At 39.5% G+C, this 23435-nt stretch overlaps 1 protein-coding gene across 1 annotated transcript in view; it reads right to left on the bottom strand.

The window, feature by feature from the left end:
- kmt2cb (lysine (K)-specific methyltransferase 2Cb) overlaps positions 1–19260 on the bottom strand; it is a 75223-nt gene extending 55963 nt beyond the window's left edge. Inside the window, 3 exon segments of the mRNA XM_034234401.1 lie at positions 1060–1148; positions 6423–6611; positions 18309–19260. Of these exon segments, the coding sequence (XP_034090292.1) occupies positions 1060–1148; positions 6423–6610 (277 nt within the window). The 5' untranslated portion in view covers position 6611; positions 18309–19260.
- Between the last annotated feature and the right edge of the window lie 4175 nt (positions 19261–23435).

Genomic DNA, 23435 nt, shown 5'->3' with positions numbered 1-23435 from the left:
CATTTTTGTGTAACTATCATGAGGGCGTTTGATCTAAATTACAAAAAGAGGGCTCAATTCGCTGTGCTAATCATACAAAACAACTCCCAAAAGCACGCCTCGCTGAGACTTTGGGCCATGCAGAATTTTCATTAACATTTCATTGAGATGTAATTAGGCTATTACTGCAATGATTCACTGTCATTTAATGGAACATCACAAAGACAAATAACACCTCCTAATAACTGAATGCATGTATAGTAGACTTCCCACAGTCTTTGGATAGAAGTGAGGTCCCCTTTGTTTGTCAATATGCTACATGTTTTCATGATAGGCATGTTTGTATATTTGTTACATTTGACATTAAATGCCATTATACAATAAGCAGGAGTTATTCATAACATTATCACACCAGATTTTGAATTCACTGAGCAAAGGTATACATTGCTTGACCTCAGCTGCACACTTACTTACTTGTTCTTTATATTAAAATATATATATTTTTCATGATAAAACACAAATAATTTCCTTATAATTGCCTGTTTAAGTAACGTAAACCACAGCTAAAAAAGTAGAGCAAGCCACTGTCAGAATTTCATTCCCCGATATCTCCAGCACAGCAACAGGGCAGCAAAGAGATGTATCACGTGGTAAGGTGACGTGATGGACACACATAAAAAAGCACATAAATGGGTCTGGAGAGACTGATGGGATTTTAAAAAGCTTTTAGAGGGCATTAGCCCAGGGCTCTTTCCCACTGCACCTCAATGCCAATCTCAGAGCAGGAGGAGAGATGGAAGCAGTAAGGGGAGGAAGAAAAAAACACACCCGCTGTAGCTTCACAGCTCAAGTTAAACCCTTTCAATTATAGCCCTGAAGTAGAAGCATAGGGTGCCAAGAAAAAGCTCTCATCCATCCTTCTGCAGGAGAGGGAGACTCCTCTTCTACCTTTACTGACATACCTTTTTGAAGCACTCTCGGCATGGGGCTGCCTAGATGTGCAAGTTCAAGTGTTACATCACTCCCTAGCGTAACCAACGTGTACATACTTGATCACAAATGGGGGTTGCAAAGTCTCACCTGTGTCCTGAGGGCCTATGGACTCTGTTATCTCCATCCCATCCATGCTGTCCTCGTCATCCACAACAACCCTCCCTCTGGTGCGACCCCTAGGGTGAGGAAGAGAAACAGACAAATAAACATAGGCATTGCAAAAGAACAAGACAAGAGGAAGTGCCCGCATTCGCCTCAGGAGTGGGGGTGGCGGGCGGCGGGGCGGTCATGAATTAGTTAAATATAGTCACAGCTGTCACTGATTTTTAATGGAGGCACTCAGGGCTCTGGGCAAGGCGGAAGAGTGGTAGTGGGGGGTGCACAATGCAGACTGGTAGTATGTAGAGTTTAAAGATGGAGGGCAATCTGAATAACGCCACTCTAAAGATTAGAGTAAAGAGAATGGGTATTTAGATAAAATGTCCTTATGGTATTAACGTAGCATCATTCTTAAATAAAAGACTACGCCCATGATAGGGTTATAAAAATACCATTTAAAAAAAATCTAAATATTGGTGTATGGTGCTCATACATCAAAACTGAAATGTGTGTTCATCTTTAGAGAGACATGTTTATCGTTTCCAGTCCCTGAAGGGATGACAACTCATTAGAGTAACTGAACGTGCTCTTGTTCAAATTCAAATCAGAATACAGACACTACTTATTATATGATAATAGCTCTGTAATTTACCTCAGCACAAACAAATATGTAATGATGAATTTTCATGAGTCATGTTTGGTATCCTGAACAGAAAATATCCTTAGGGTTGTTTACGCATTCATTAGCTGTGATGTATAGCTTTGTACATAGTATATAGCTTTGGATAAAAACAGAGGGACAAGACAGATAGTCTTATCCTTATATTTTATTATTCCAAAAATAGAGACTCCAAGATTATTTTATGTAAGATCTAATTGATTCTACTTAAAGTTTTTGAGGGTAGTCCCGAAAAAGGTACAATAACAACCATCCTATTTAAATGATTAGTCTTAAGTAAATAGAATTATCATGGCAAACACACCATCTGATAGATCTCTGAATGCCAGTCAATAAACAGCACGACAACCTCTTATTATCATTTCAAATCAACAGCTACTCTGTTGCCAGCAGGCGCTACTGGGGTCAATTTGTGTGAAGAACAAAGCACTTTGACCCTTGACGTATAAGTCACAAGGGTATGCACAGCTTAGTATATATTTCTTAGTAAGAATGTGATTGTTATGGAGAACTGCTAGTTTGCGACAAGGTCAATGCTCTATTATTTTCCAAATAAAGAATGCAAAATACTTTCAACACGTTTTTTAAAAAAAAAAGGCATGTTGGAGGTTATAAACCTTATAAAAACACCAACATAAAACTATGTGAGGAGAACGCTGTACTATCGGATTTCAAGGTAAAAACCAAGTTAGAACTACTACAGTCTACTAGAGATGTGTTTTTTCACAGGTATTAAGTAATGATGATACAGCTCTTAACAAACGACAGTTTGTAAGTATCTACCAGAGAAGATTGACCGACTTCATGTCTCAAGCAGAGATGAAGCTGCCATGTGTAATTAGTATTGGGCTCAAACACTGCTTGTTAATAACATTTAATCGGAATTAGATATATGAAGCATTATCTATTTTTTGTAAACATCACTTCATATTTCTTTATGCATTTGTCCAAAACTGTGCATTTAGTGAACCAATTAATAACAGTGTTTTAGTATACTAATGCACGGCTGTCGGTAAACATCATGCGCACAACCGACATTTAAACATTATCAGAACTGACTGAAGTGTGTAGCACTGAACAATTTGATCAATTTAGACTATTTTATTCAAGCAAAAGTATTGGAACAGCTGCTTGTGTTTACAAAACATGTACCTTTCATTTGAGAACTTGGGCCCAAGGGGTCATTTGAAAAATACACATTTTATTTATTTTTTCAAAATAAGGTTTTTTTGTGTTTCCGCAATACACACAATTTAAATATCTGGTGCAGTATTAATCCTTTTTCTTCACGTTTAAGAAAGCTTTGTCCATTTATTCTCTATTACACTAAAATGATTCCTAACACACCGTTTAGCGAGAAAGTGAACCACAGCGCAGTACAAGGAAACAAACTGTGGTGGTTAGTTAAAACTGTACTCAAACTTGAGCATCAGCCGCGGTGGCTGCCCAAGTCCGGTCTAATAATACAAACAGCTACATACTGACACTATCTATACAACACAATGCAAGAAACAATATCAACTATCAAAGAATGCTAAAAACCCTAATAATTTATTTGAATTTGGTTCATCTATATGATGCAGTAGTAAATCGGATTGCACCGTGCAATTGGGGTTTGTATGTAGAAATGCAATTACAGTTTGGATTGAGATCCAAGGCCAAAAAAAACTCAATCAGAAAATCCTTTTCATGCGTCCTGTTGAGTGACCCAAAAATATCTTCTTACTACACCAGTTCAAGACTTTCTCTCTGGGAAGTCATGTTAAAAGTCATCTTCCTTAGCCTTTTAGCTATTATAACTTATGAAGTCCTCACAATTTTAAAACAAGACATTTTAAATGTAGAGATCAAAAAGGAAAGGGAAACCATTTCCATTTCTCACTGAATGTGCCATGTCAGCAAATCAGACAACCATGACTAGGTTTATACACATAAGCCGGTATGCCAACCCATACAGATGTGTGCACGCATACACAAGCGTTTACATATGCTATGGAAAGGTCTGTCAGTGTTTGAGCATCCTCCAATGGGAGCTCTGTTAAACTAATCTTGGAAACGCTGTGTGGAGGGAATAGTTGTCAGGGATACAAATTAAATAGCAACATCAATTGTTAGCATTCTTAGTAGGGAGAGAGAAAAATGAGAGCAGCATGTGTATGGTCCATGGGTACTCAGGAGGATACAGGGGGTTGGAAGTGTGGGAGGAGATGGTGGGATGGGGGGGTGGGTAATTTTCGGTGCCACCAGAGAGAAAAATCACAAATGGCTGGATGCCAAATCAACCCCTCCCTCTAAATGACTTCCATGTCAAGATAAGGAACAACCCAAAAGCTAAAGAATGACAGAAGAAGCCTTTAGCAAACCTTGACTAAAAACATAATAACCTGTAAGCCCGAGTCAAGCCTAACTCTCTTAATTGACTAGAAGCAAACTCACCTATCCCACAGAGTGCTTGTTTCATGTTATTGTAAAGGGGTACACAGTTATTGCTGAGTCAGGCATGTGCCTTCCTGTAGTCACGGATAACATTAAGATTTGTGCATGACAGCATCTAAATTATATCATTCTTATAGGTAACAAGATTGTTTCAATTAATTGCAACATTGATAATAATTGAAGACTTAATTTGACGATAGAAAAATCTAACTAGGAAACCGCAAAAAGCATAGTTATGTATACTATCTGCAAACCAAAGAATCATAAATGGTAAATGATCAATATGCAGTTACATTTTAATAAATGGTTGATGCAGTTTATTATTTGGCTTAACATAAGTCTACAGACAAGACTCTGATTGATTGTAAAACTGTTTGTTTTTTAACAATAATTCACCACATCAGTATGACATCTTTTGGTCTTTCATCCCGCTCACATTTTAGTGCTAAACACATTCTGTCTCACAGGCTATAGTGTAAATGTTCACACATATAATTCTATAGTTAATTACTTTTAAATGGCTTTTCATTCCGGATGGCAAATTAAAATGCAAATATTATCTGTGTTTGACATTTTCCTTTATGACTACAATATGATGAATAGCACAAAGAGTAGTTGATGGCAGTACAGCTTTCACAAACACTGCTACACAACACTCAACTGAAATTATAAATAACTGCGCAAAAAGCATTACATTTCAGCATTGAGACCGCCAGCAAATTCACTGACAAACGCTGAAGACCAACATTCAACCCCATACCCTGCACAACTTATCCCCCCCACAGTCCCACCACAGGGAGAAAGAGGAAAGAAAAAAAAAAAAAAGATGAAAATAATGCTGTGGTAAGTAGTTCCAGCCAGCAGCGTGCTGCCTGGAAAACCTGAAAAGGATTCTGCTCTTCTGAAATGGACTGACTAGCAGATGGAGCGTGGGCAAATCTAGTAAATTCCAACAACCAGGTCTACAAGAGCCATTACTGACACTTCCTCCTTTGTCACAAGCAAACTGGCTTTTAACACTGGTCATTTTTATATTTATACACACACTGATTATATCCATTAGAAGAGGAAGCCAGTTGGTCTGGACACAAGATTGTGCCATGAGGAATATTCCCAGCTCTGTGAAATTGTTTCACTCTCTAGTGTATGTGACTGAGCATAGCAACATATCATCTTATTACAGTTGGTCAAGTTTGGCTTCTACACTGCAGGCAGGTAAATAATGCCGGGAGGAACAGCCAACCTTATGCCTATAGTCCATAATAAACATGAAGCAACTCAAATGTGTACCAGGTCATTCTTCCACTGTGGCATTAAGGCATCGTTTGGATGCTTGCAGATTAAACGATCCATTGGGAGCAGGGTATTAAGATTGATTGAGAGGACAGACTAAGGAGAAGGATAAGGACCTTTGTGGGCATTATGTTACCGAGCAGCTCTAAGCTGCATTATATGCTGCTATGGATGTCACAAAGAAGTCAGACCGTGTACAATCCCTCATAAGACATTTCTGTTCTGGCCTCAACTGTAATCAAGCTCCTGTGGAACTGTTTATAAAAATCATATTTGCAATGATGATATTTTATCAAAAAGCAAACCCAATCAACTACATGCAAACAACACAATCAGTTTTGAAGAACAAAAGGAAAGGCCCAAAACACAACAAAAATAATGTGTTTTTCTAGTAACACAGTAATATGCCATACAGTATGTTTAAGTCAGACTGCCAGTCTGTAGACCTAGTTTTAAATATCTTCCAATGTTCTTTTAATTTCTTGGACAAAATAGCAGGATTCCACATTATCGAGATTTCATGATATGGTTTTGGGTGCTGCTTGATTTAGCCAACGCTTTTATCCAAGGTTACTAACAAAGCACCTCTACAGTGTTGGATTTAGTATCCCAAGGAAACTTGACATGTTGACTGCAGAGGCTAAGGATCAAACCTAAAACGGGATGGGGATCAAACCACTGACCCTCCGATTTGTAGACAAAAATGTCCCCCATGACTAAGCGGCCTTCCATGTTTGATATATGACAAAAATAACTATGACAAATAAAAATCAAACAATAGCACGATCCAGATGCTATGGAGGCAGAAAAAAATCCATTATGCAAAGCTACGAAATCAGTCGAGTCTTATCCGAATTTTTTAGATGGAAGTAAATATTACATTTTTCCACATCATAAACATACAAAAAAAGATTACTTTCAATATCCAAATATAAAAACATACTTCTTTTTGTTCTTAGACGTGGATGAGAGTGGCGCCTGCGGTAGGATGACAGCAGCATCCTTGCGCGGCCTTCCACGTGGTCGTTTGTCTGCGTGGGCAGGACTTCCTGTGGACGTGGCCCCGACACTGCTGGAGGGCGGTGAGGGTCCCTGGTCAGAGGGTTCCACAGTCTTATCCTCTGATGACATTCTGAAACAAAGATGAGATAATGATAAGCGTTGTATGATAAGTAGACTTTAAACATTTACTCAACTTTTGAAAACAGGTGCCGATGTTCACCCGTTTTGTTTTCATTATGTTTAGAAGCTTTCAAGGACTGGATATAAAAAAAAGGAGACATGGGAAGCATTCTGTAATCACTCCACATCCAGTGCTCTGGGTTTTCCATTTGCTGCAACCCACCACTGAAAGAAAAGCCACAGCTCAATGGTAAATAAGGTGAATGCTGCCCTTTAGTTGTATTTTACAATGTGAAGTGTAGTTGAGAGCTGGCATGAGAGCACTGGTGACACAAAGGAACACAGAGTCTGAGGGAAATATCCATTGGCTATTTCCAAACGACACAAGAATCTCTCCAGCAGTCAAATTTGCCAAAATTGCATTGAATTTTTGTTGAGTTATCTGAATACAATTTGCTCATGGGATGTACTTGTACACTGGAGTGAGAGAAATGGCAATTTTCGCTCCAGGCTGGGTCATGCCACTCTGCACCTCTCACATACCCGTGTCCAATCAGATGCCTAAAACAGGGACAGACCTTTTTTCCATTGGTTCTTTTGGGGAAAAATAACCAATAATCAGCAGTGAACCGCTTCAACACGTGTATTTCGGTTTATTCATGGCATTCATTTTGTTATATAGTTATTTGTTAATGTATATAACCCAATTTGTGTTCTTTGAAATTGAAAAGGATATTGTATTGTGTTTGTTACTTTCGTTGCAGTTGTCTTAAGTGTAATTTGGCTTGGCTTCCTATTTTGTATGGACACGCGTTTATTTTGAAGGAGAGTTAGCGCTGTTGACAGGAAGTTGTTGACAGGAACAACGTGACGGAGATTAACGGAGAAAAGTCATATCTAAAGACAGAGAGAGTAAACGGAAAAAAAACGAATATCCAAATAACGAAATTGAAACCCGAATAGTACTCCAACGAGCGAATATTCGGATACAGCCCTAATTCACATATGAACATAGGCATTCAAATTAGCTGAATACAAAAGAAGCAAAAAGATGGCAAGCAATGTTGTAGGCATATGTGATATAAGATGTGCATGTTTTCTACCACTTGAATGCTCGTAATTACAATTTAAACAATCTAAACTAAATGTTGACCACTGGGCCTTTCCCATGGATTTTTTCCAGTTAATTGACCTTTCTCCAAGCCATGCCCCCCCACTGCTATTCAGTCAAGCCGTCTTGACTTGGCATAGAGCCCAATCTGTCACTAACTGCATACCTTGAAGAAAAATTATCTAACTTTGAAAAAGCGAAAGATCCATTTCAGAGTGAAGCACAACAGACAAAGGCCTATGATATAAGTCTAAAGCAGGGGTAGCCAACACGGTGCCCGCGGGCACTCAGTCGCCCGCAGGGGCAACGTGAGTCGGAGCATGTTCTAAAAATAGCTCACCAAGCAAATCCAAAATGTATAAAATACACAAAACAAAAAAGGAAATGTAATTAAAATAATCTACCCTATGCATAAACAAAACCTAAATCATAGTGAACTCTATCTACTTACACGTTCTTGCTTGATTTGCGGGACCAGCGTTGCAGTCAGGAAGAAAAGCAACCTCCCCGCTGATTTTCCTTCTGGCAGAATCTACACAACACATCAGCCCCATTGAACACAGCCTAGTCATGCCAGCCTATACTGCACATGAGGGGCAAGAGTTTTACTCTGTGTGTTGTAACTTGCATATATATATTTATTGCACTACACACACACACACACACACACACACACACCACACACACACACACACACACACACACACACACACACACACACACACACACACACACACACACACACACACACACACACACACACACACACACACACACACACACACACACACACACACACACACACACACGGCGTAATCTCCACTAGGGACATGTCCCCAGCACTTTTCGAAATCCCGTTTGTGTCCCCCCACTTTACAAATATGTTTATTATTATTTTTTAACACAAGCCGCCATCGCCACGGAGGAGCACACAGCCTCTGTGAGCGAGCGAGACAGAGGAAGAGAGAGAGAGAGAGCGAGGGAGGGAGAGAGCGAGAGAGGTAGGGAGAGCACACTTTTATCTATTTAATATAAAGTAAGAAATCATTCCAATGTGTACTATAGGATAGTACAAAAAACAGTTTAAAAGGAGAGTGATCAGTAAAATATGCATAAAGAAAAAGATAGAATGCTAACTAGGTAACAAGATAAGAATAAACAAGTTTAAATGATTTGGTTGTGATCATATTCTAAAGATGTTTGGATCATTGAAAAGTATACAGCTCCCTTTCATCTGAGTGTTGAGAGCTGTATCCATAAATTCATTTTGTGCTCAAAGTGCACCAGATTGATGCATTTCACTTAGGGATGCACGATATTGGTTTTTTGAAACCGATACCGATAACTTCCTGCTTCTCAAGACCGATATGAAAAAAAATGTACGCCACTAATTATTTTAACGCGATTAACGCATGTGTATTTTTTTTCCTCGGCCGTCCCGTAGTTTCAGAGCGCATCGAGTTTAAGATACCATCTACAAGCTGATGCTGACAGCCCCGCTCCTGCCGCCCGCTTGTGGCAGACCACACTTCCACGCTCACCGGCAGGCACCGACTGGCCATCTGGAGGACCGGGAGGGTGTGTGTATGTGTGGCCCGAGCGAGCGAGAGAGACCTTACGTGCATTGTTGTTGTTAGCATCTGGTGCTAGCTAGCTGTGCTAACGGATATAAGGAGCCGTTTAAATGAAAACAGAGGAGCGACATTTCGCCACAACTGCGCAGAGCACTTGACTTTATGCAGGAAGCCAGACAGTGGGACATTGTACGAAAAGTCAGCACACTCAGCACGGATAGGGTGCAACATGATTGCAGCGTCCAGGCAGCTCCGGTTCGAGCCTATGCCTTAAATTTCACATAGCTCCAACGCCCATACCACCGACGACATGTTTGTTTACTGTCCTGGCTTCACGGCCGCACACCATTTACATCACAGCCAGGCATGAGTTAGGGAGCGCTGGATTTGTGAAGAACTCCCCTCTTCCTAAACCACTAATACCACAGTACTGGCAAAACGGGAGGAGCCGAGTGAAAAACAAGCGCACCTCATCCCAATCCACCCACACTGCAGTATTTTTTTCTTTTTTTTTACCCAAAAAATATATTGTATATTATCGGGGCTATTAATACTGGTATCGGGTTTATCGGGATGACGTCATAATTCCTAATATCGGACAGATAATTATCGGGCCGATAATTATCGTGCATCCCTAATTTCACTTCAGCATTTTAAAAAACATCTTCCCGGGGGTGCATGCCCCAGGACCCCCCTAGAGGATGTGAGGTCCCCCCCCCAAATAAAGCAGGTTAAAATAATTAAATTGCATACATGTTATTTGAGTAAACACTAAAAACGGGTCCCACAGACCCAAACAGCACACACAGGTTAAAGGTAAGCATATAATAATGTTAAAATGTGCTAAATATATACACTGAAAAAAAAAAAAAAGAGGAGTAAAAGTAGCCCCCAACTTGTTTTATTTTTTGAAAGTAGCCCTCATCCTAAAAAAGGTTGGTGACCCCTGCTCTAAAGCATACATCCAGGATTTAAAACTGACTCAGCTGTACTCTGCTAATGTTATCTCGAAATATCTCAAAAGGTGATGTTTTGGAAACGTATATCCCCCTCCAACCACCCTGGGTCACGTCTATCAATATTACACATGCCCCAAGCACAATGTTATCCATGACTAGTTTTTAATCAGCATAACCAGCCTGAAAATAAAGTCAACCTGAATTGACTCTATGAAAGTCTTTGGAGAAAAGAAGAATAGTTGTCAGAACGCTGCATTCGAGGGGTGGGAATTAGCAAAGGGGAAATTCCATTTAGAAAAGCTTAAATCTTTCTCGAAATAGATGTACGAGTAGGAAACTCTATTGAACTTATAAACACCATAGAATAGGATATTCCTTAATTTAGTGTTCAGGTGGATTGTAACGAAAGAGGGTAGTTTTATTTATGTAGTTTTGTAATTTTCATGATGAAACCTTTACGTTATCTCTCTTGCCTTTTATGACATGATCCGCATTAGCTGTGTTTGTCCACTAATATATCCAGGTTTTTAATTTGTATTTGTTGAGATTGTGCAGTAGGGCTTTTGCTCTGACGTAGTACAGCAAATGTTCTGTTAATCACTAAGAGCTTAACTGTTGCATGATAAAAGTTTGTATGAATAAAGATTGGCATCGATTTTATGTGGCTGACAGCACTGTCAAGACGCTAATTTCACAGTAGTACAGTGATCGGACACATTGAGCGTAGATGTGGATAGTGTAGTGATGAATGACTGCATCTGCTGATGTTGCACGGCTTTGGACATAGTGTATACTGGCAATATAGGCAACATTTGAGCATCCTGCATGTTAATGACCAGATACTTTTTACAGTAACTTTGATCTAGAAGAAATTCAATTATAAAAAGGCAGGAGAATTCTGAATATACATTTCTCATGTGCTCTGTGAAATCCAATGGTATGCTCATGTTGGTTTGTGTCCGCTGGAAATGAAAGCTAAATGCATCAGTTGGTTGACACTGATTAATTAGCCCATTACACTGTATATAACAGCTGTGTTTAGGTGAGTTTATGTTGAAGTATTGGAGTTTCAGGCTCTGCACTTTCCCTCTTCACCTCCTACCTCAAAGACCGCACCTACAGGGTATCTTGGAGAGGGTCCGACTCCGAGCCTTGTCAATTATCTACAGGGGTCCCTCAGGGCTCTGTCCTCGGTCCCCTCCTCTTCTCTCTGAACACAAACTCGCTCGGATCGGTCATTAGCCCGCATGGTTTTTAATACCATTGCTACGCTGACGACACTCAATTAATTTAGTCTTTTCCCCGTTCTGAAACCCATGTTGTCGCACGCATCTCTGCTTGTCTAGCAGACATCTCTCAGTGGATGTCTGCTCACCACTTAAAGCTCAACCTTGACAAGACTGAACTGCTTTTTCTTCCTGGAAAAAATTGTCCCACCTAACAATCAACATCGGCCCCTCTGTTGTTTCCCCGACTCAGACTGCAAGGAATCTGGGTGTGACCCTAGATCAGTGGTCACCAACCTTTTTAAGCCCAAGATCACCGACCTCGGCCTAGGTGAAAGGCGAGATCTACCTATTGCAGAATTGAGTGAAAAAGACGGCCCAGACAGTGCTTCCAATTTGAGGCCTTTTATATAGGCTAATTGCATCTGAATTACTGTTACAATGAAGGCTCCATAATCAGCTTACGACATATAGGCAGGGGTAAAGTTCTATTTTTTATGAGTGGGGGGCGGACCTCCACTAGGGGGGTCCTCACCTCTTCTAGGTCCTCACCTCCTCTAGTGGGGTCCGGGGTGATGTTCCCCCGGGAAGATTTTTTTTTTAAATATTGAAGTTAAAAGCATCAATCTGGTGCACTTTGAGAGCAACATGAAGAGATCTATGGATACCTCTCTTAGCACCCATATGAAACAGAACTGTAAACAGATTTTCTTTTTCTTTATGGATATTTTACAAATCACTCCCCTTTTAAACTGTATTCTTGTTTTACTGCCATAGAGTATTTCATACCCGTTTTTCATTTATTCTCTTATTGTTTGTATAACTATAATGATATGAAGGTGTGCCGCGGAAATAATCTTTTGAATAATTTGTGACAACACCGTTCTAAACACCCAGAGAGTCCTTTAGCTCACCTGAGCCCCTCAGTCTGACAGGGGAGGACTCTCCTCCAGCTTGTTGTGGAAACAGCTCCTTCTGTCCGTTAGTGCAGCTAGCTAACCAGATGCTAACATCACGGTCCCCGCTAGCACTGGTCCCTCTCTCTCTCTCTCTATCACACGAAATGCGCTATTGCCACACACACACAGAGCCGAGCTTGAATGACACAAGCACACGTGTATTTCCATGCAACTCTCTGATTGGTCTGGTGACTTGCCTCTGTTGCATTCACTGAACACGGGAAATTGCAGTCCTCTCTTGTGTCAGGATGAGGTTCACGTAAAGCATGGTTAATGTATTATATTATTGAGGTGTCTCAAATATACGTCAATCAAGTGGCACCTGCTAACGGGGTGGTGGATGACAGGTTTACATCTAAAAACGTATTTTTCAAACATTATTATTTCTCTTTTCTTTTTCTTTTGTTACTTTTCTTTTTAACGGTCCGCGATCTACCCGCACTACACTCGCGAACGACTGGTTGGCGACCACTGCCCTAGATGATAACCTGCCCTTCACTGCAACAACCCGCTGCTGCAGATACACTCTTTACAACATCAGGAGGATACGTCCCCTCCTGACCCAGAAAGCGACGCAGCTTCTGGTCCAGGCTCTCGTCATCTCACGCCTAGACTACTGCAACTCCCTCCTGGCTGGTCTACCTGCATGTGCCATCCGACCTCTGCAGCTCATCCAGAATGCAGCGGCTCGTCTGGTCTTCAACCTTCCTAAATTTTCCCACACCACTCCGCTCCTCCGCTCCCTTCACTGGCTTCCGGTAACTGCTAGAATCCACTTCAAGACACTGGTACTTGCGTACCATGCTGTGAATGGTTCTGGCCCTTCCTAAATCCAGGACATGGTTAAACCATACACCCCAGCACGTGCACTCCGCTCTGCATCAGCCAAACGGCTCGCTGCACCCTCACTGCGAGGGGGACCCAAGTTCCCATCAGCAAAAACACGTTGGTTTGCTATCCTGGCTCCAAAATGGTGGAATGAGCTCCACATTGACATCAGGACAGCAGAAAGCTTACACATCTGCCGGCGCAGACTGAAAACTCATCTCTTTCGACTCCACTTCGAGCAATAAAATGAAAAACAGAAAACAAAAACAAATGAAAAGCACTTATATACTAACAAAGGACTGGCTTATCTAAAGCCAGTTGAGTAGCACTTGAAATGTTTTGGCTCTATGAAACCAAATGTACTTATATGATTCCGTTTTCTTCAAGTTTGTATCTTCTTGGTCGAATGCACTTATTGTAAGTCGCTTTGGATAAAAGCGTCAGCTAAATGAAATGTAAAGTATATGGTGAAAGAAAAATATAGTATATAATTGTTAATGCTAGATTGAAAACGTTTGTTGTAGTCTTAGGACCAGGCAGTGGTGCATTTTAATACAAAAAGTATTATTAAACCCTAGTATAGCCCAGCTTGATTGTAGTAATTATCCTGTTAAGCCCTGAGTCTGCTTTTCAGGTCTCAGGCTCGAAAATGACATTCCCAGAACAAATGACCATATCTTCACTTCTAAAAGGGTTAAATTAATAATCTTTTTTCTCAAAGTAATGATAAACCTGTGAGTTGGATGTAGAAAAGTCAGAATCAATATAGATGTTTTTTATTTTAAAGAAAATTCAGATTGAACATGGTAAAAAACTGTAAATTATAGTGTCCGTCCAAAAGATATTTTGTACTTATAGTGAAAACTAACCTTGGATGATGGGTTAGTAGACTAAAAGTTTTAGGAATCCAAAGTACAACATATAATAAGTACCCTGTATCAAGATGGATGCAAAACAAGTGATATTTGACCTTTTTAGACAGATTTAGCAAAAAAAACCCTCTTCTGGGGCCATTTGGGTGGATTTTCCTTATCTCTGGCCCCCCTTGCTGGATTTTGACATGTGACATCTCTTTCTGACCGTTAGAGCCAACACTCATGTTAAAAAAAAAAAAATGGCGTCTTCCCGCAAGCAGTTTTGCTCCAGAGCGAAGCTGTCTCTAGGTTTGACATCTCAAAACCGAAAAGCTGATTTATTGCTCATGGATTATCAGAAATCATTCAAAGTGACACAGACACATTGGATTAACTTCAGCATCATTTGTATCGTTGTAATGCCATTGAAGACCACTTTTGACCAGACACAGGTGAGCCATTTTGCCGTTTTTGGCTAACTAGCTCCATATGTTTTGATGTGTGTTCTTTTATTATCTCCGAGAGTTCGTATCATTGAGTGATAATGAGGGTACAGGGCTCAACATTATAAATGGCCCGCTGGCCCGGAAGCACTATTTAGACACCCCGGGCCAGCATAACATACTTTCCACTTGCCCGCTCGGGCCACTAAAAATATTGTTTAAAAAAAATGTTTCCTGTGGTATTGGTATTTTGACTAGCAATTTTGTTAAATTGTTTCGTTTATTAACGCTACAACATAGCGTTTCATGAGTCGCTTGTCGTTGTTGAGTGAAAAGCAAACAGCTGTTTGCTGCGGAGCAGGCTCCCGTGAGCGGGCTCCTTCACTACAGACTATCGCGCCACCTAACCATTCGCCAAAATGTTTTTAATACCAGCGGTAACCGGCCAAGCGCCGTGCAAAAAACAATCTTCAAATAAAAAGAAAGTCACCGGAGGAGTTAAAGGAGAGTGACAGGGAGCATGAGAAGAAGAGGGAGAGAACGTTTCAGCCAGCTTGATCGATGGAGTTGGCTTCTAGTGGTGCAGTGACGCGTCCTAAAACCCTTTTATAATCGATTAGATTAGATTTATGATTCGAAAACTATAAAAGTAGGGTAGACATGTGGAGATTATCCGGCTGAACAAAACGTGCATATCAAACAGGTTTGTTTTCCACAGACCTTATTTCCAGCTATTTTCCAAAACCCTGTGGAGAAATCCCATTGCTTTTTGTCGAGGGAACCAGCAGCTTACTTCCTGGTTTTATGATGCGTCACTGGCTGCACCTCTCAATATGATGCCAATATAAACAAGGTCTTCTGTCGGCTCTGTACATCAATGCCGACCTATGCTGACAAGTAAGTGAAGAGTAGAAAATATAAAGGTATTGGCTATAGGGAAATGTCCCAGCAGTTTAGGATAATGAAGGATCTAATCTAATCTATAGCCATTATATTTCTAACTCCTAATGACAGGAAGGCAGAAAGTGCATTATACAAATAATAATACTCATAATAATAATAGCAGATATTTTTTAACAATGACCACAATATCATTATTTTAATAAACCAAATATGAACAATTGAGGAAAATGAGGACGAACTGATTGTTCAAATGTTGTAGTACAAGTAGTAATGTAGTTAGTGCATAAATTACTATTGCAACATATGTGTTAATTTTCTTCATTATTAGTCGATTTCTTTTGGACGAATGCTCCGGGCTAGTGGTTACAATGGTGGGGCCAGTGACAATACAATTCCACCGGCCCGGAGGGCCAGTGGCTTTTTACCCTTAATGTTATTGTCTACCCCTGGGGTACCCATCGATTCTGTGTCTCCTCACCATGTGAAACGATGGGTTGAGATGTGCAGCAAAGATAAATAATAAGGTTTTGTGAGTGAATTTCGGTGCAATCATCTGTTAGCATTTTTCGCTCGTTGCTAATTCAGAGGCTCAGTGTTAGCATTGTGTTTTTTTTTGTTTTTTTTAATTAAAATGATCAGTTAGATGAGTTTCTTCCCGTTACATGGATATAAAACATTCATAGTTTATTAAATGAACATGCCCTCAGACACTGTTTTCTGCAAGACATTGCAGGAGGCCCCCGGAACCGGGGTCTCTCGTGCTTAACAGGTTAAGCTTGTTGTGGGAGGTATTTTTTCTTTTTCAAAAATGGTTGCCTCGTGTTATTGGACATCAAGGTTGTTGTTTTTTTAATCTAGACTGTCTTGTGCTTTGTTTATATCTTTGTCTTTAACATATTAGGTAAATATTTGAATAAAGTGTTTTAACATTAACATTATATCCTTTGGATAGTTTTGTTTCCTTGTCTGATAAGCCATAAATAATGGCTAAATCAATGTAAAACCTCTTTAATAACTACAATGGACAAGAAAAACCTGACTAAAATCAAACATATATTTTCCACTACTTTACATCCAGGGTAATCCAAGTATTTAATAATGCAACCTCACAAACCTCCTTTAATAACCCAAATTCACCTCAGTATTTGCACCACTATCCAAAACTAGTTTCAAGCAGGAGATAAAGTATGTTTTACCCACTAGTATTAATTTCTGAAAGGTAGATGCAAAACATTCTCAAAAGCCATCCGCTAACTTGCTTGCCTGTCCCAAAATAAAATTACATCAGAATAAATGAGGACTAATATTTACGATGAGTCATGACAAAAGTCAATGTTGCTAGATGTAATCTCAAGAAAGCAGAAAAATGCCACTAAAGTGGGGCTAATTTGACATTACATTGTATTCTTTGCCATTTCACTTCATTTGTAGAACACAATATCAATGCTGAGATGGGGTGCTTGGCACTACATTACATTAATGAGCTTTTAGAACATTTGTTTTGTCCTGAACATTTGTTTAAAATTACTTCTAATGGTGGTTTAATTATCTCAAAATTAAAAGAGGCAGGAGAGGCCTTAATGTGAGCTGTTAGATATTGTGGAACTGACACTATCTTTCTGTGGTCATTCTCTCTTTCCCCTATGTCTATATAAGCCTCCAGGCTCCGGACAGATGGTGGTACAATAACACCAAATACCACGAGAAATATTAGTAATTACAATGGTTACACTGTCAGAACAATTGTTCAGAAAAGATGCTTGTGAGCCTAAATCCTTAGATAAGAAACAGGGTCTTACTGTTACCTGAAGCACTGTAAGTGGTGATGCAACATACATAAGTTGGATAAGGACAATTTTATAACCATATTTACAACTAGGGAAGCCTCAAATGATAGTGATGAGAATAACGTTTATTGTTAGGGCATCTCAGGCTAGGATCCGTTGACTACTAGGCAGTCACGACTACTACAGGCACAATTGGATACATGCTAACATTAGCTTTTGTTAACTCAAGCTTGGGCACAAAGCAGTTGCATACAGCTAGCAATAGCTAGCCTGTTGTGTTGAACTCTGTCGCCTTTTCTGCGGAGACCCCAGTCAAAAGTAATATTTACATCGCCTACATGTGACTGCATATGCACAGAGAAATCAATCAAAAGTTCATATTTAACTGGCATTACTATAGACTGGATCCAGCTTTAAGAGACATTAGTCGGTATGATAACTTTAAAAGAGGTTCACACAGCAAACAGGTTACCTAGGTTGCAGTTAGTTGGCCAACTCATCGTACTAGCGTGAACTAACGCCTACTCCAAAACACCAATCACTCATGCTTCAGCCTTTTGTTGTCCCACAGTTAATGTTAGTCTGAGGATGATGGCAAACTTAACGGGTAACCTCAACTACGCTGTCCGTAAGACAAATGACTATCTACAGGGCAATGATGAGCATTTGTGCCCAACACACACAAAGGCTCGGTCTATCCATTGAAACGGAACTGTTCTGTGGAACTACAATGCTACACAAAAAGTGAAAATGATATACAATGACGTAAGCTTTGGTTTCTGCTTCTTGGTATACATTAGCAGTAGACGTGTGTGAATGCTGACTGCATACAGTGTGTTAAACAGTGAAGATATAACGTTACCCCTCTGTTTCTGTTTATATAGAACCTTTCTATTGAATGATCCGTTCCGTGGAATAGTCTGAGTCATGAAAGACAAGGCGGCGACAAACCCCCAACATCAGACTGGAGGTGGATAATGTTGGCTCAGCTTTACTTCACAAGGCGAATGCTAAACAAATCGAGCGTGCATTAAAACAATTTAAACATCACACTGTAGCTTACCTTCCAGCCCTATGAATAGCGAAGTATCCTCTTCATATCCAAAATACCGGGGGATGAAACGTCGCACTTTTATCACCCAGCTAGCTAGCAAGCTAATGGAGCTAGCTAGCCTCTCTCCAATGAAGCAACACCGCAGTTCTCAAAAATGCATCACGCATATCATTATATTCCAACGTTGCAATGTTATTCCCAACTTTGCCCATTTGATGGAAAGGCAGATGATGTAAATCCAACAGAAAACCGCTTCACTTGCACACACATTTGTGGGGATCACTTTCCTTTCTCCAATGACAGCTGTCGTCGCACGAGTTCGGGTTATATAGCTAGTTGGTGTTAGCCACCCAAGTCTACGGCAAAACAATTGTACCATTAACGTATAAACAAGCCAAAATCCAAGCAGCTGCAAAAGTCAGCACCCTGTAAATCAAACTTTAAATGTGAATCATCAGCGAATATACAGCGACGCACAGAGCAAATGTTGGGTGCCGACCGCTTGGTTGGCAACTGGTTCTATTTTCTTCAGCATCGACAAGCTGCGGGACCAAGCGGCCAGATAGGAGACTCTCGCAGCCAGCTTGCCACGCAGTAACAACCGCCTCCAAAGACATGTAAAAACAAACACTAGCTTCCCAAAAACAACATTTCGCTTTCAACAGTGGCCGAACTGCGAAATTCCTATCAAATATCACTAAATTAACTTGAGGATGACGCTTCGGCGTACTCTATAACGGTGGCCATATCTAATGATAAGTGGCACCGAAGCACAGCCCCTCTAGGCTCCTCGAAAACTAGACCCACCTCCCCCTACCATAACTACGGCAGACACGTCTTTCAAAATTGGACTGGCCTTTCGAGAAAGGGGTGTTTCGTAAGTGTGTAAAAGGCTTAATATCATCGATAACAATATACGATATAACTACTACGCAAACCGTTTAGCAATTTCTTCAAAATACTCTCTGACCCTGCGGAGTGATATGGGCATTTAGTAAATAAAATAATGGCTAGGGAGGGCTGAAAAAGATGGATTCTGGATTAAAACCGGATTGGAGGGATTTTCCGTTGGTGCTCCAGCTCATGCAAATCTTCGCCAGCAGCAGCAGCTGTAGTGACTCAAGCGGTCATTAGCCTTCTCCAGCACAGAGCTGAAACACACACAGATGGATTAATTTAAATACGTAGTATGGTGGTGCAGGCTTCGTCCAGAAAGCGTGGATTTAGGTAGACCACGATCATAACGTGTCCCCACGACAACTTCCCCCTTCCTGCTTTCTTTCTCTACTATGTTCTCGCAATGATCCATGGATTGCATTGGGTGTTTAGTGGAGGTAGCCTGCAAATAGACAGACTAGCAGACATACTGTACACGCAAGGGTTAAATTTCGTAAAAGCCCCCAGGGGTCGGCTTCCAGCAGATACACATAACAAGTCACAGAGCCAGTGGGTGTGACGTATTTACGTGGTTGTTGCTTTTGGGGGGTTTCTATCAGATACAATTTACTGAGTTTCTTCGAGTGGTGCCCTCAGAAAATTAACTGGAAATAAACACAGCCCTATTCCTTTAAATGGTAAACCATTGCATCTCTTTCCCTAGAATACGAGCTCCCCCTGCTGGCTAATACAGCACAAGACACACAATGTCTTATTGTTTTTTAATTAATATGTAATACATAGTAGACAATTCAAGCAAAACAAACAGCAGTTTACAGACGAGTGTCATATAAAAGGGAACATCTAAATAAATCAATAGCATACAGAAACATATATTGAATTGATATACTGCAGTTGTTCGTAAGCACCAAAGCACCAATAAGCAACTTAAACAACAGACTGTATGTATCAAGACTTAAACAAACTATATAGTGGGAGATGTGTATGTATTTTACACTAAGCATGATTGACCTTTGGATGATGGGTTGGAAATGGTAATGGTTAATTTCAGCTACTTTGCTTTAACAAATCATGATTGAAGTGACTGGAGTTTGTGTTGGATCATCCCTTATCAAACAATTGGTCATCAGCATTGTCTAATTAGTCAGACTTCACAGGTGTATCAAAGTCACCCCTTGCAGCAACATGAGTAAATAAGTGTACTAATGTGTTGCATTAAGGGCTTCTACTTCGACCCGACTGTGGATAAGCAGTAGATTCTACTGCTTATCCACAGTCGGGTTGAAGCAGAAGAGAGAGTAGAAGATGGATGGATGATGTGTTGCATTTTGCATTACCAAGCCTTGTTTCATCAATGGTCAGCAGTGTAGGCTGGTGTCGGAGAAGCGTGAGTTGGTCAAGAGGTGTCACTTTCTAAATGTTGACCACTGGTGTATGTTAACTGAGCATCCACCATTGACCTAATTACTTTGAAAAGCATGAAGTAGCTTTATAGCAGCTTAAAAACTGTTTAAAAAACGATTATATTTATTTATTTAAATTTGATTTAATTTAACATATTTGTATATATATATATGTTAAACATCTTCATATTTTTGATATATATTTGAGTTGTCATGGTAGGACAGGTGTCACTAATAACGTTAGCAATGGCTGTAATCTATGTCCCAATAAGACATACATTACATTGCATTTAGCTGACGCTTTTATCCAAAGCGACTTACAATAAGTGCGTTCGACCAACAAAATAATGACACTAATGACAGTGTGACAGATAAATGGAATCCAGCTATATTATTACACGTCAAAAAGTCTTAATGAAAAGGCCCATTAAACCAACTGACCTTTGACCTATTTACATTATTAAGAATTTTAAGAATAAGACATGAACAAATCAAAAGAGTACATGTTTGTTTCCCTTTAGTATTTGCTGCTGTAGATTTAGAAAGTGTTTGCTTACATACATTAATATAATAAATTATCTCTTTTACCTCTGCATCCCAATTTTAAACTACAAAATAAAATTACAAAGCATCTCATTGAAATCATAAACACATTGATTTGATATGAAGACTGACTGAGGTTTCTTCTAAAAATATTATTCAAAGTCTTCATTTGTTTTGGGTTGTGAAGCTCAACTCTGCTTTTCCACAAACAGAGGGCAGCATGGCTCTATTTTGTACAACACTGGGAATATAGTACTCAGATGAAATGGTCAAATGTAATTGACATAAATGAAAAATGCAATGTATTTTGCTAGTAATCTTCTTGCTGTTCAAGTGATAAACAGTACAGTCAATGATTAAAGTATTCTTTATTGTGTGAGACCACTCAATTAGACATGATATGAGTAAAGTTGAAAAGTTGTAATTGCATTTGAAATGTAACCAAACACAATGTGCTACTACAGTCACAACAAATCTAAATAAATTATTGTCCACACTGTTTTGTATTTGTTGAATTATATTCATCCATCTATTTTTTATTTAATCCCATTCACACATATTTTTGCACATGACTCTCCAGTTTGTGTGCACATCTTAATCTCTATGATGTAAACCTATATGGTAGGTTTACATCATAGATCATTGTAAGCAGACAGTTAAATGTGTTTTAATACAATAAGTAATTTCAGCTAAATAAAACATAATTACACGCTGAGTGGTTATACGCTAAAAAAGCTGTTTTTCTGGTTGTTAAGCATAATTGATGCCCTTTGGCTGTCAGCATTATGGGCTAATTTTCAAGAAAATTCTGAGACGCTGTTACTGGGATATAAAAAAGGCTTTTTGAAGGCTAATGACCTACACTGTGCTAGCCATGCGAGCCATCACGCGGGTGTTAAGATTGGGAATGCAGTTGATCTGCTCCGTTATTTCTACAAAAGAATTGCCTTCTGTTTATGTTCTTCATTTTCCTTATGGTTATTTGAATTCATGCCATACATGCAATTAACTGGTCATTATATGCAGACTTTGACATTTGTACGTGGCGCATTCATAATGAAAGACAATCTACACATATAAAAGATGTACGATGCTGTTACTGAGAGGAAATGTAAACCACATGGAAAGACTCAACCTTTTCTGAATAAACAGCCAATTATTATTTTACTCCTGCAACTAGAAGAAAGGCGCTAATAGAATAGAGTTGCAGGTTGACATCCACCTTCCCCTGTATATTTCTTATAGGAGGCTTTTAGTGTCAAACCACTGATGTTGCTCAGGCAAAAGGCAGCTGCACCCACAGTTGAAGAACAACAGGCGAGACAGCTGCCAGGTGAGCAGATGGATCATATTAATATAACAGGGGAGAGAAGAAACATGAAACCAGATGCAGGCTGGGCTCTTTGTCTGCAGATAACAGGTATTGTAAAATTCAGCTGGCAAGAATACTTTGCACAATCAGATAATTAATTTCCATAGTAACATGCAGAGAACATTTCAAAACCTTAGTTGTGTATGTTGTAAGAATTATGCTCAGTGTGAGTCCTGTAAACCACAGAGAGTATACAAACTTCAAAAGGCTTCAGGCAAGGGAATCTGTTTTAATCTTTAATATCAAAGAGATAAGATGTTTAAATATTTCAGTGTAACATTTGCATCATAATTTCCTCTGACAATTTAGAGTTTAAACTGACTTTGGACTGACTTTTACCTTTTCAACATTGTCTAATTAAAGAAAAAAATATGAAATTTGAAGAAGAAAAACTTCAAGACAGACTTTGCTTTATTAAGGTAGATCCAGACGAAACTGTAAAAGTGGGTATTAGAAAGAAAAAGAAAGCATGAGTCTCCTCTTCCTTCCACATCTCGGAAAACAAGTCTTTGTTCCTGCAAGCTTTGAATGAAGTAGAAAGGAGTTGCAATTAAAGATTTTAGGTAATTATAAATGTACTAAGTGCTTAGATGTTATGAACAGATATCATTCAACTCTACAGATATTGGTTGTAAGAGAGTCTAGATCAATCAAATAATTATCAGCTGATCATGAAGAGACTCTCGATATACTGAGCTTCAAGACTCGACTCTGTTTCAATGTTTAGAATTTAGAGAGAAATTGATAGTACCACAGAATTATTTTTGAACTAATACATTTTAGTAAAATTAATCACTTCTCCGCAAGAAAAATAATAATTTGAGGCTGAGGGGATTTGCTACTCTACAGACTTTTGCACAAGCTTTCATGTATAAAGGCTTCTGAGTGCAGTCCCTACTTGATGAACAATTATATTGCCCA

The sequence above is a fragment of the Gymnodraco acuticeps genome, unplaced genomic scaffold (genome assembly GCF_902827175.1).
Source record: "Gymnodraco acuticeps unplaced genomic scaffold, fGymAcu1.1, whole genome shotgun sequence".
Lineage (NCBI taxonomy): Eukaryota > Metazoa > Chordata > Actinopteri > Perciformes > Bathydraconidae > Gymnodraco > Gymnodraco acuticeps.
The sequence above is the reverse complement of the archived record's forward strand: the minus strand, read 5'-3'. Positions and strand labels throughout refer to the sequence as shown.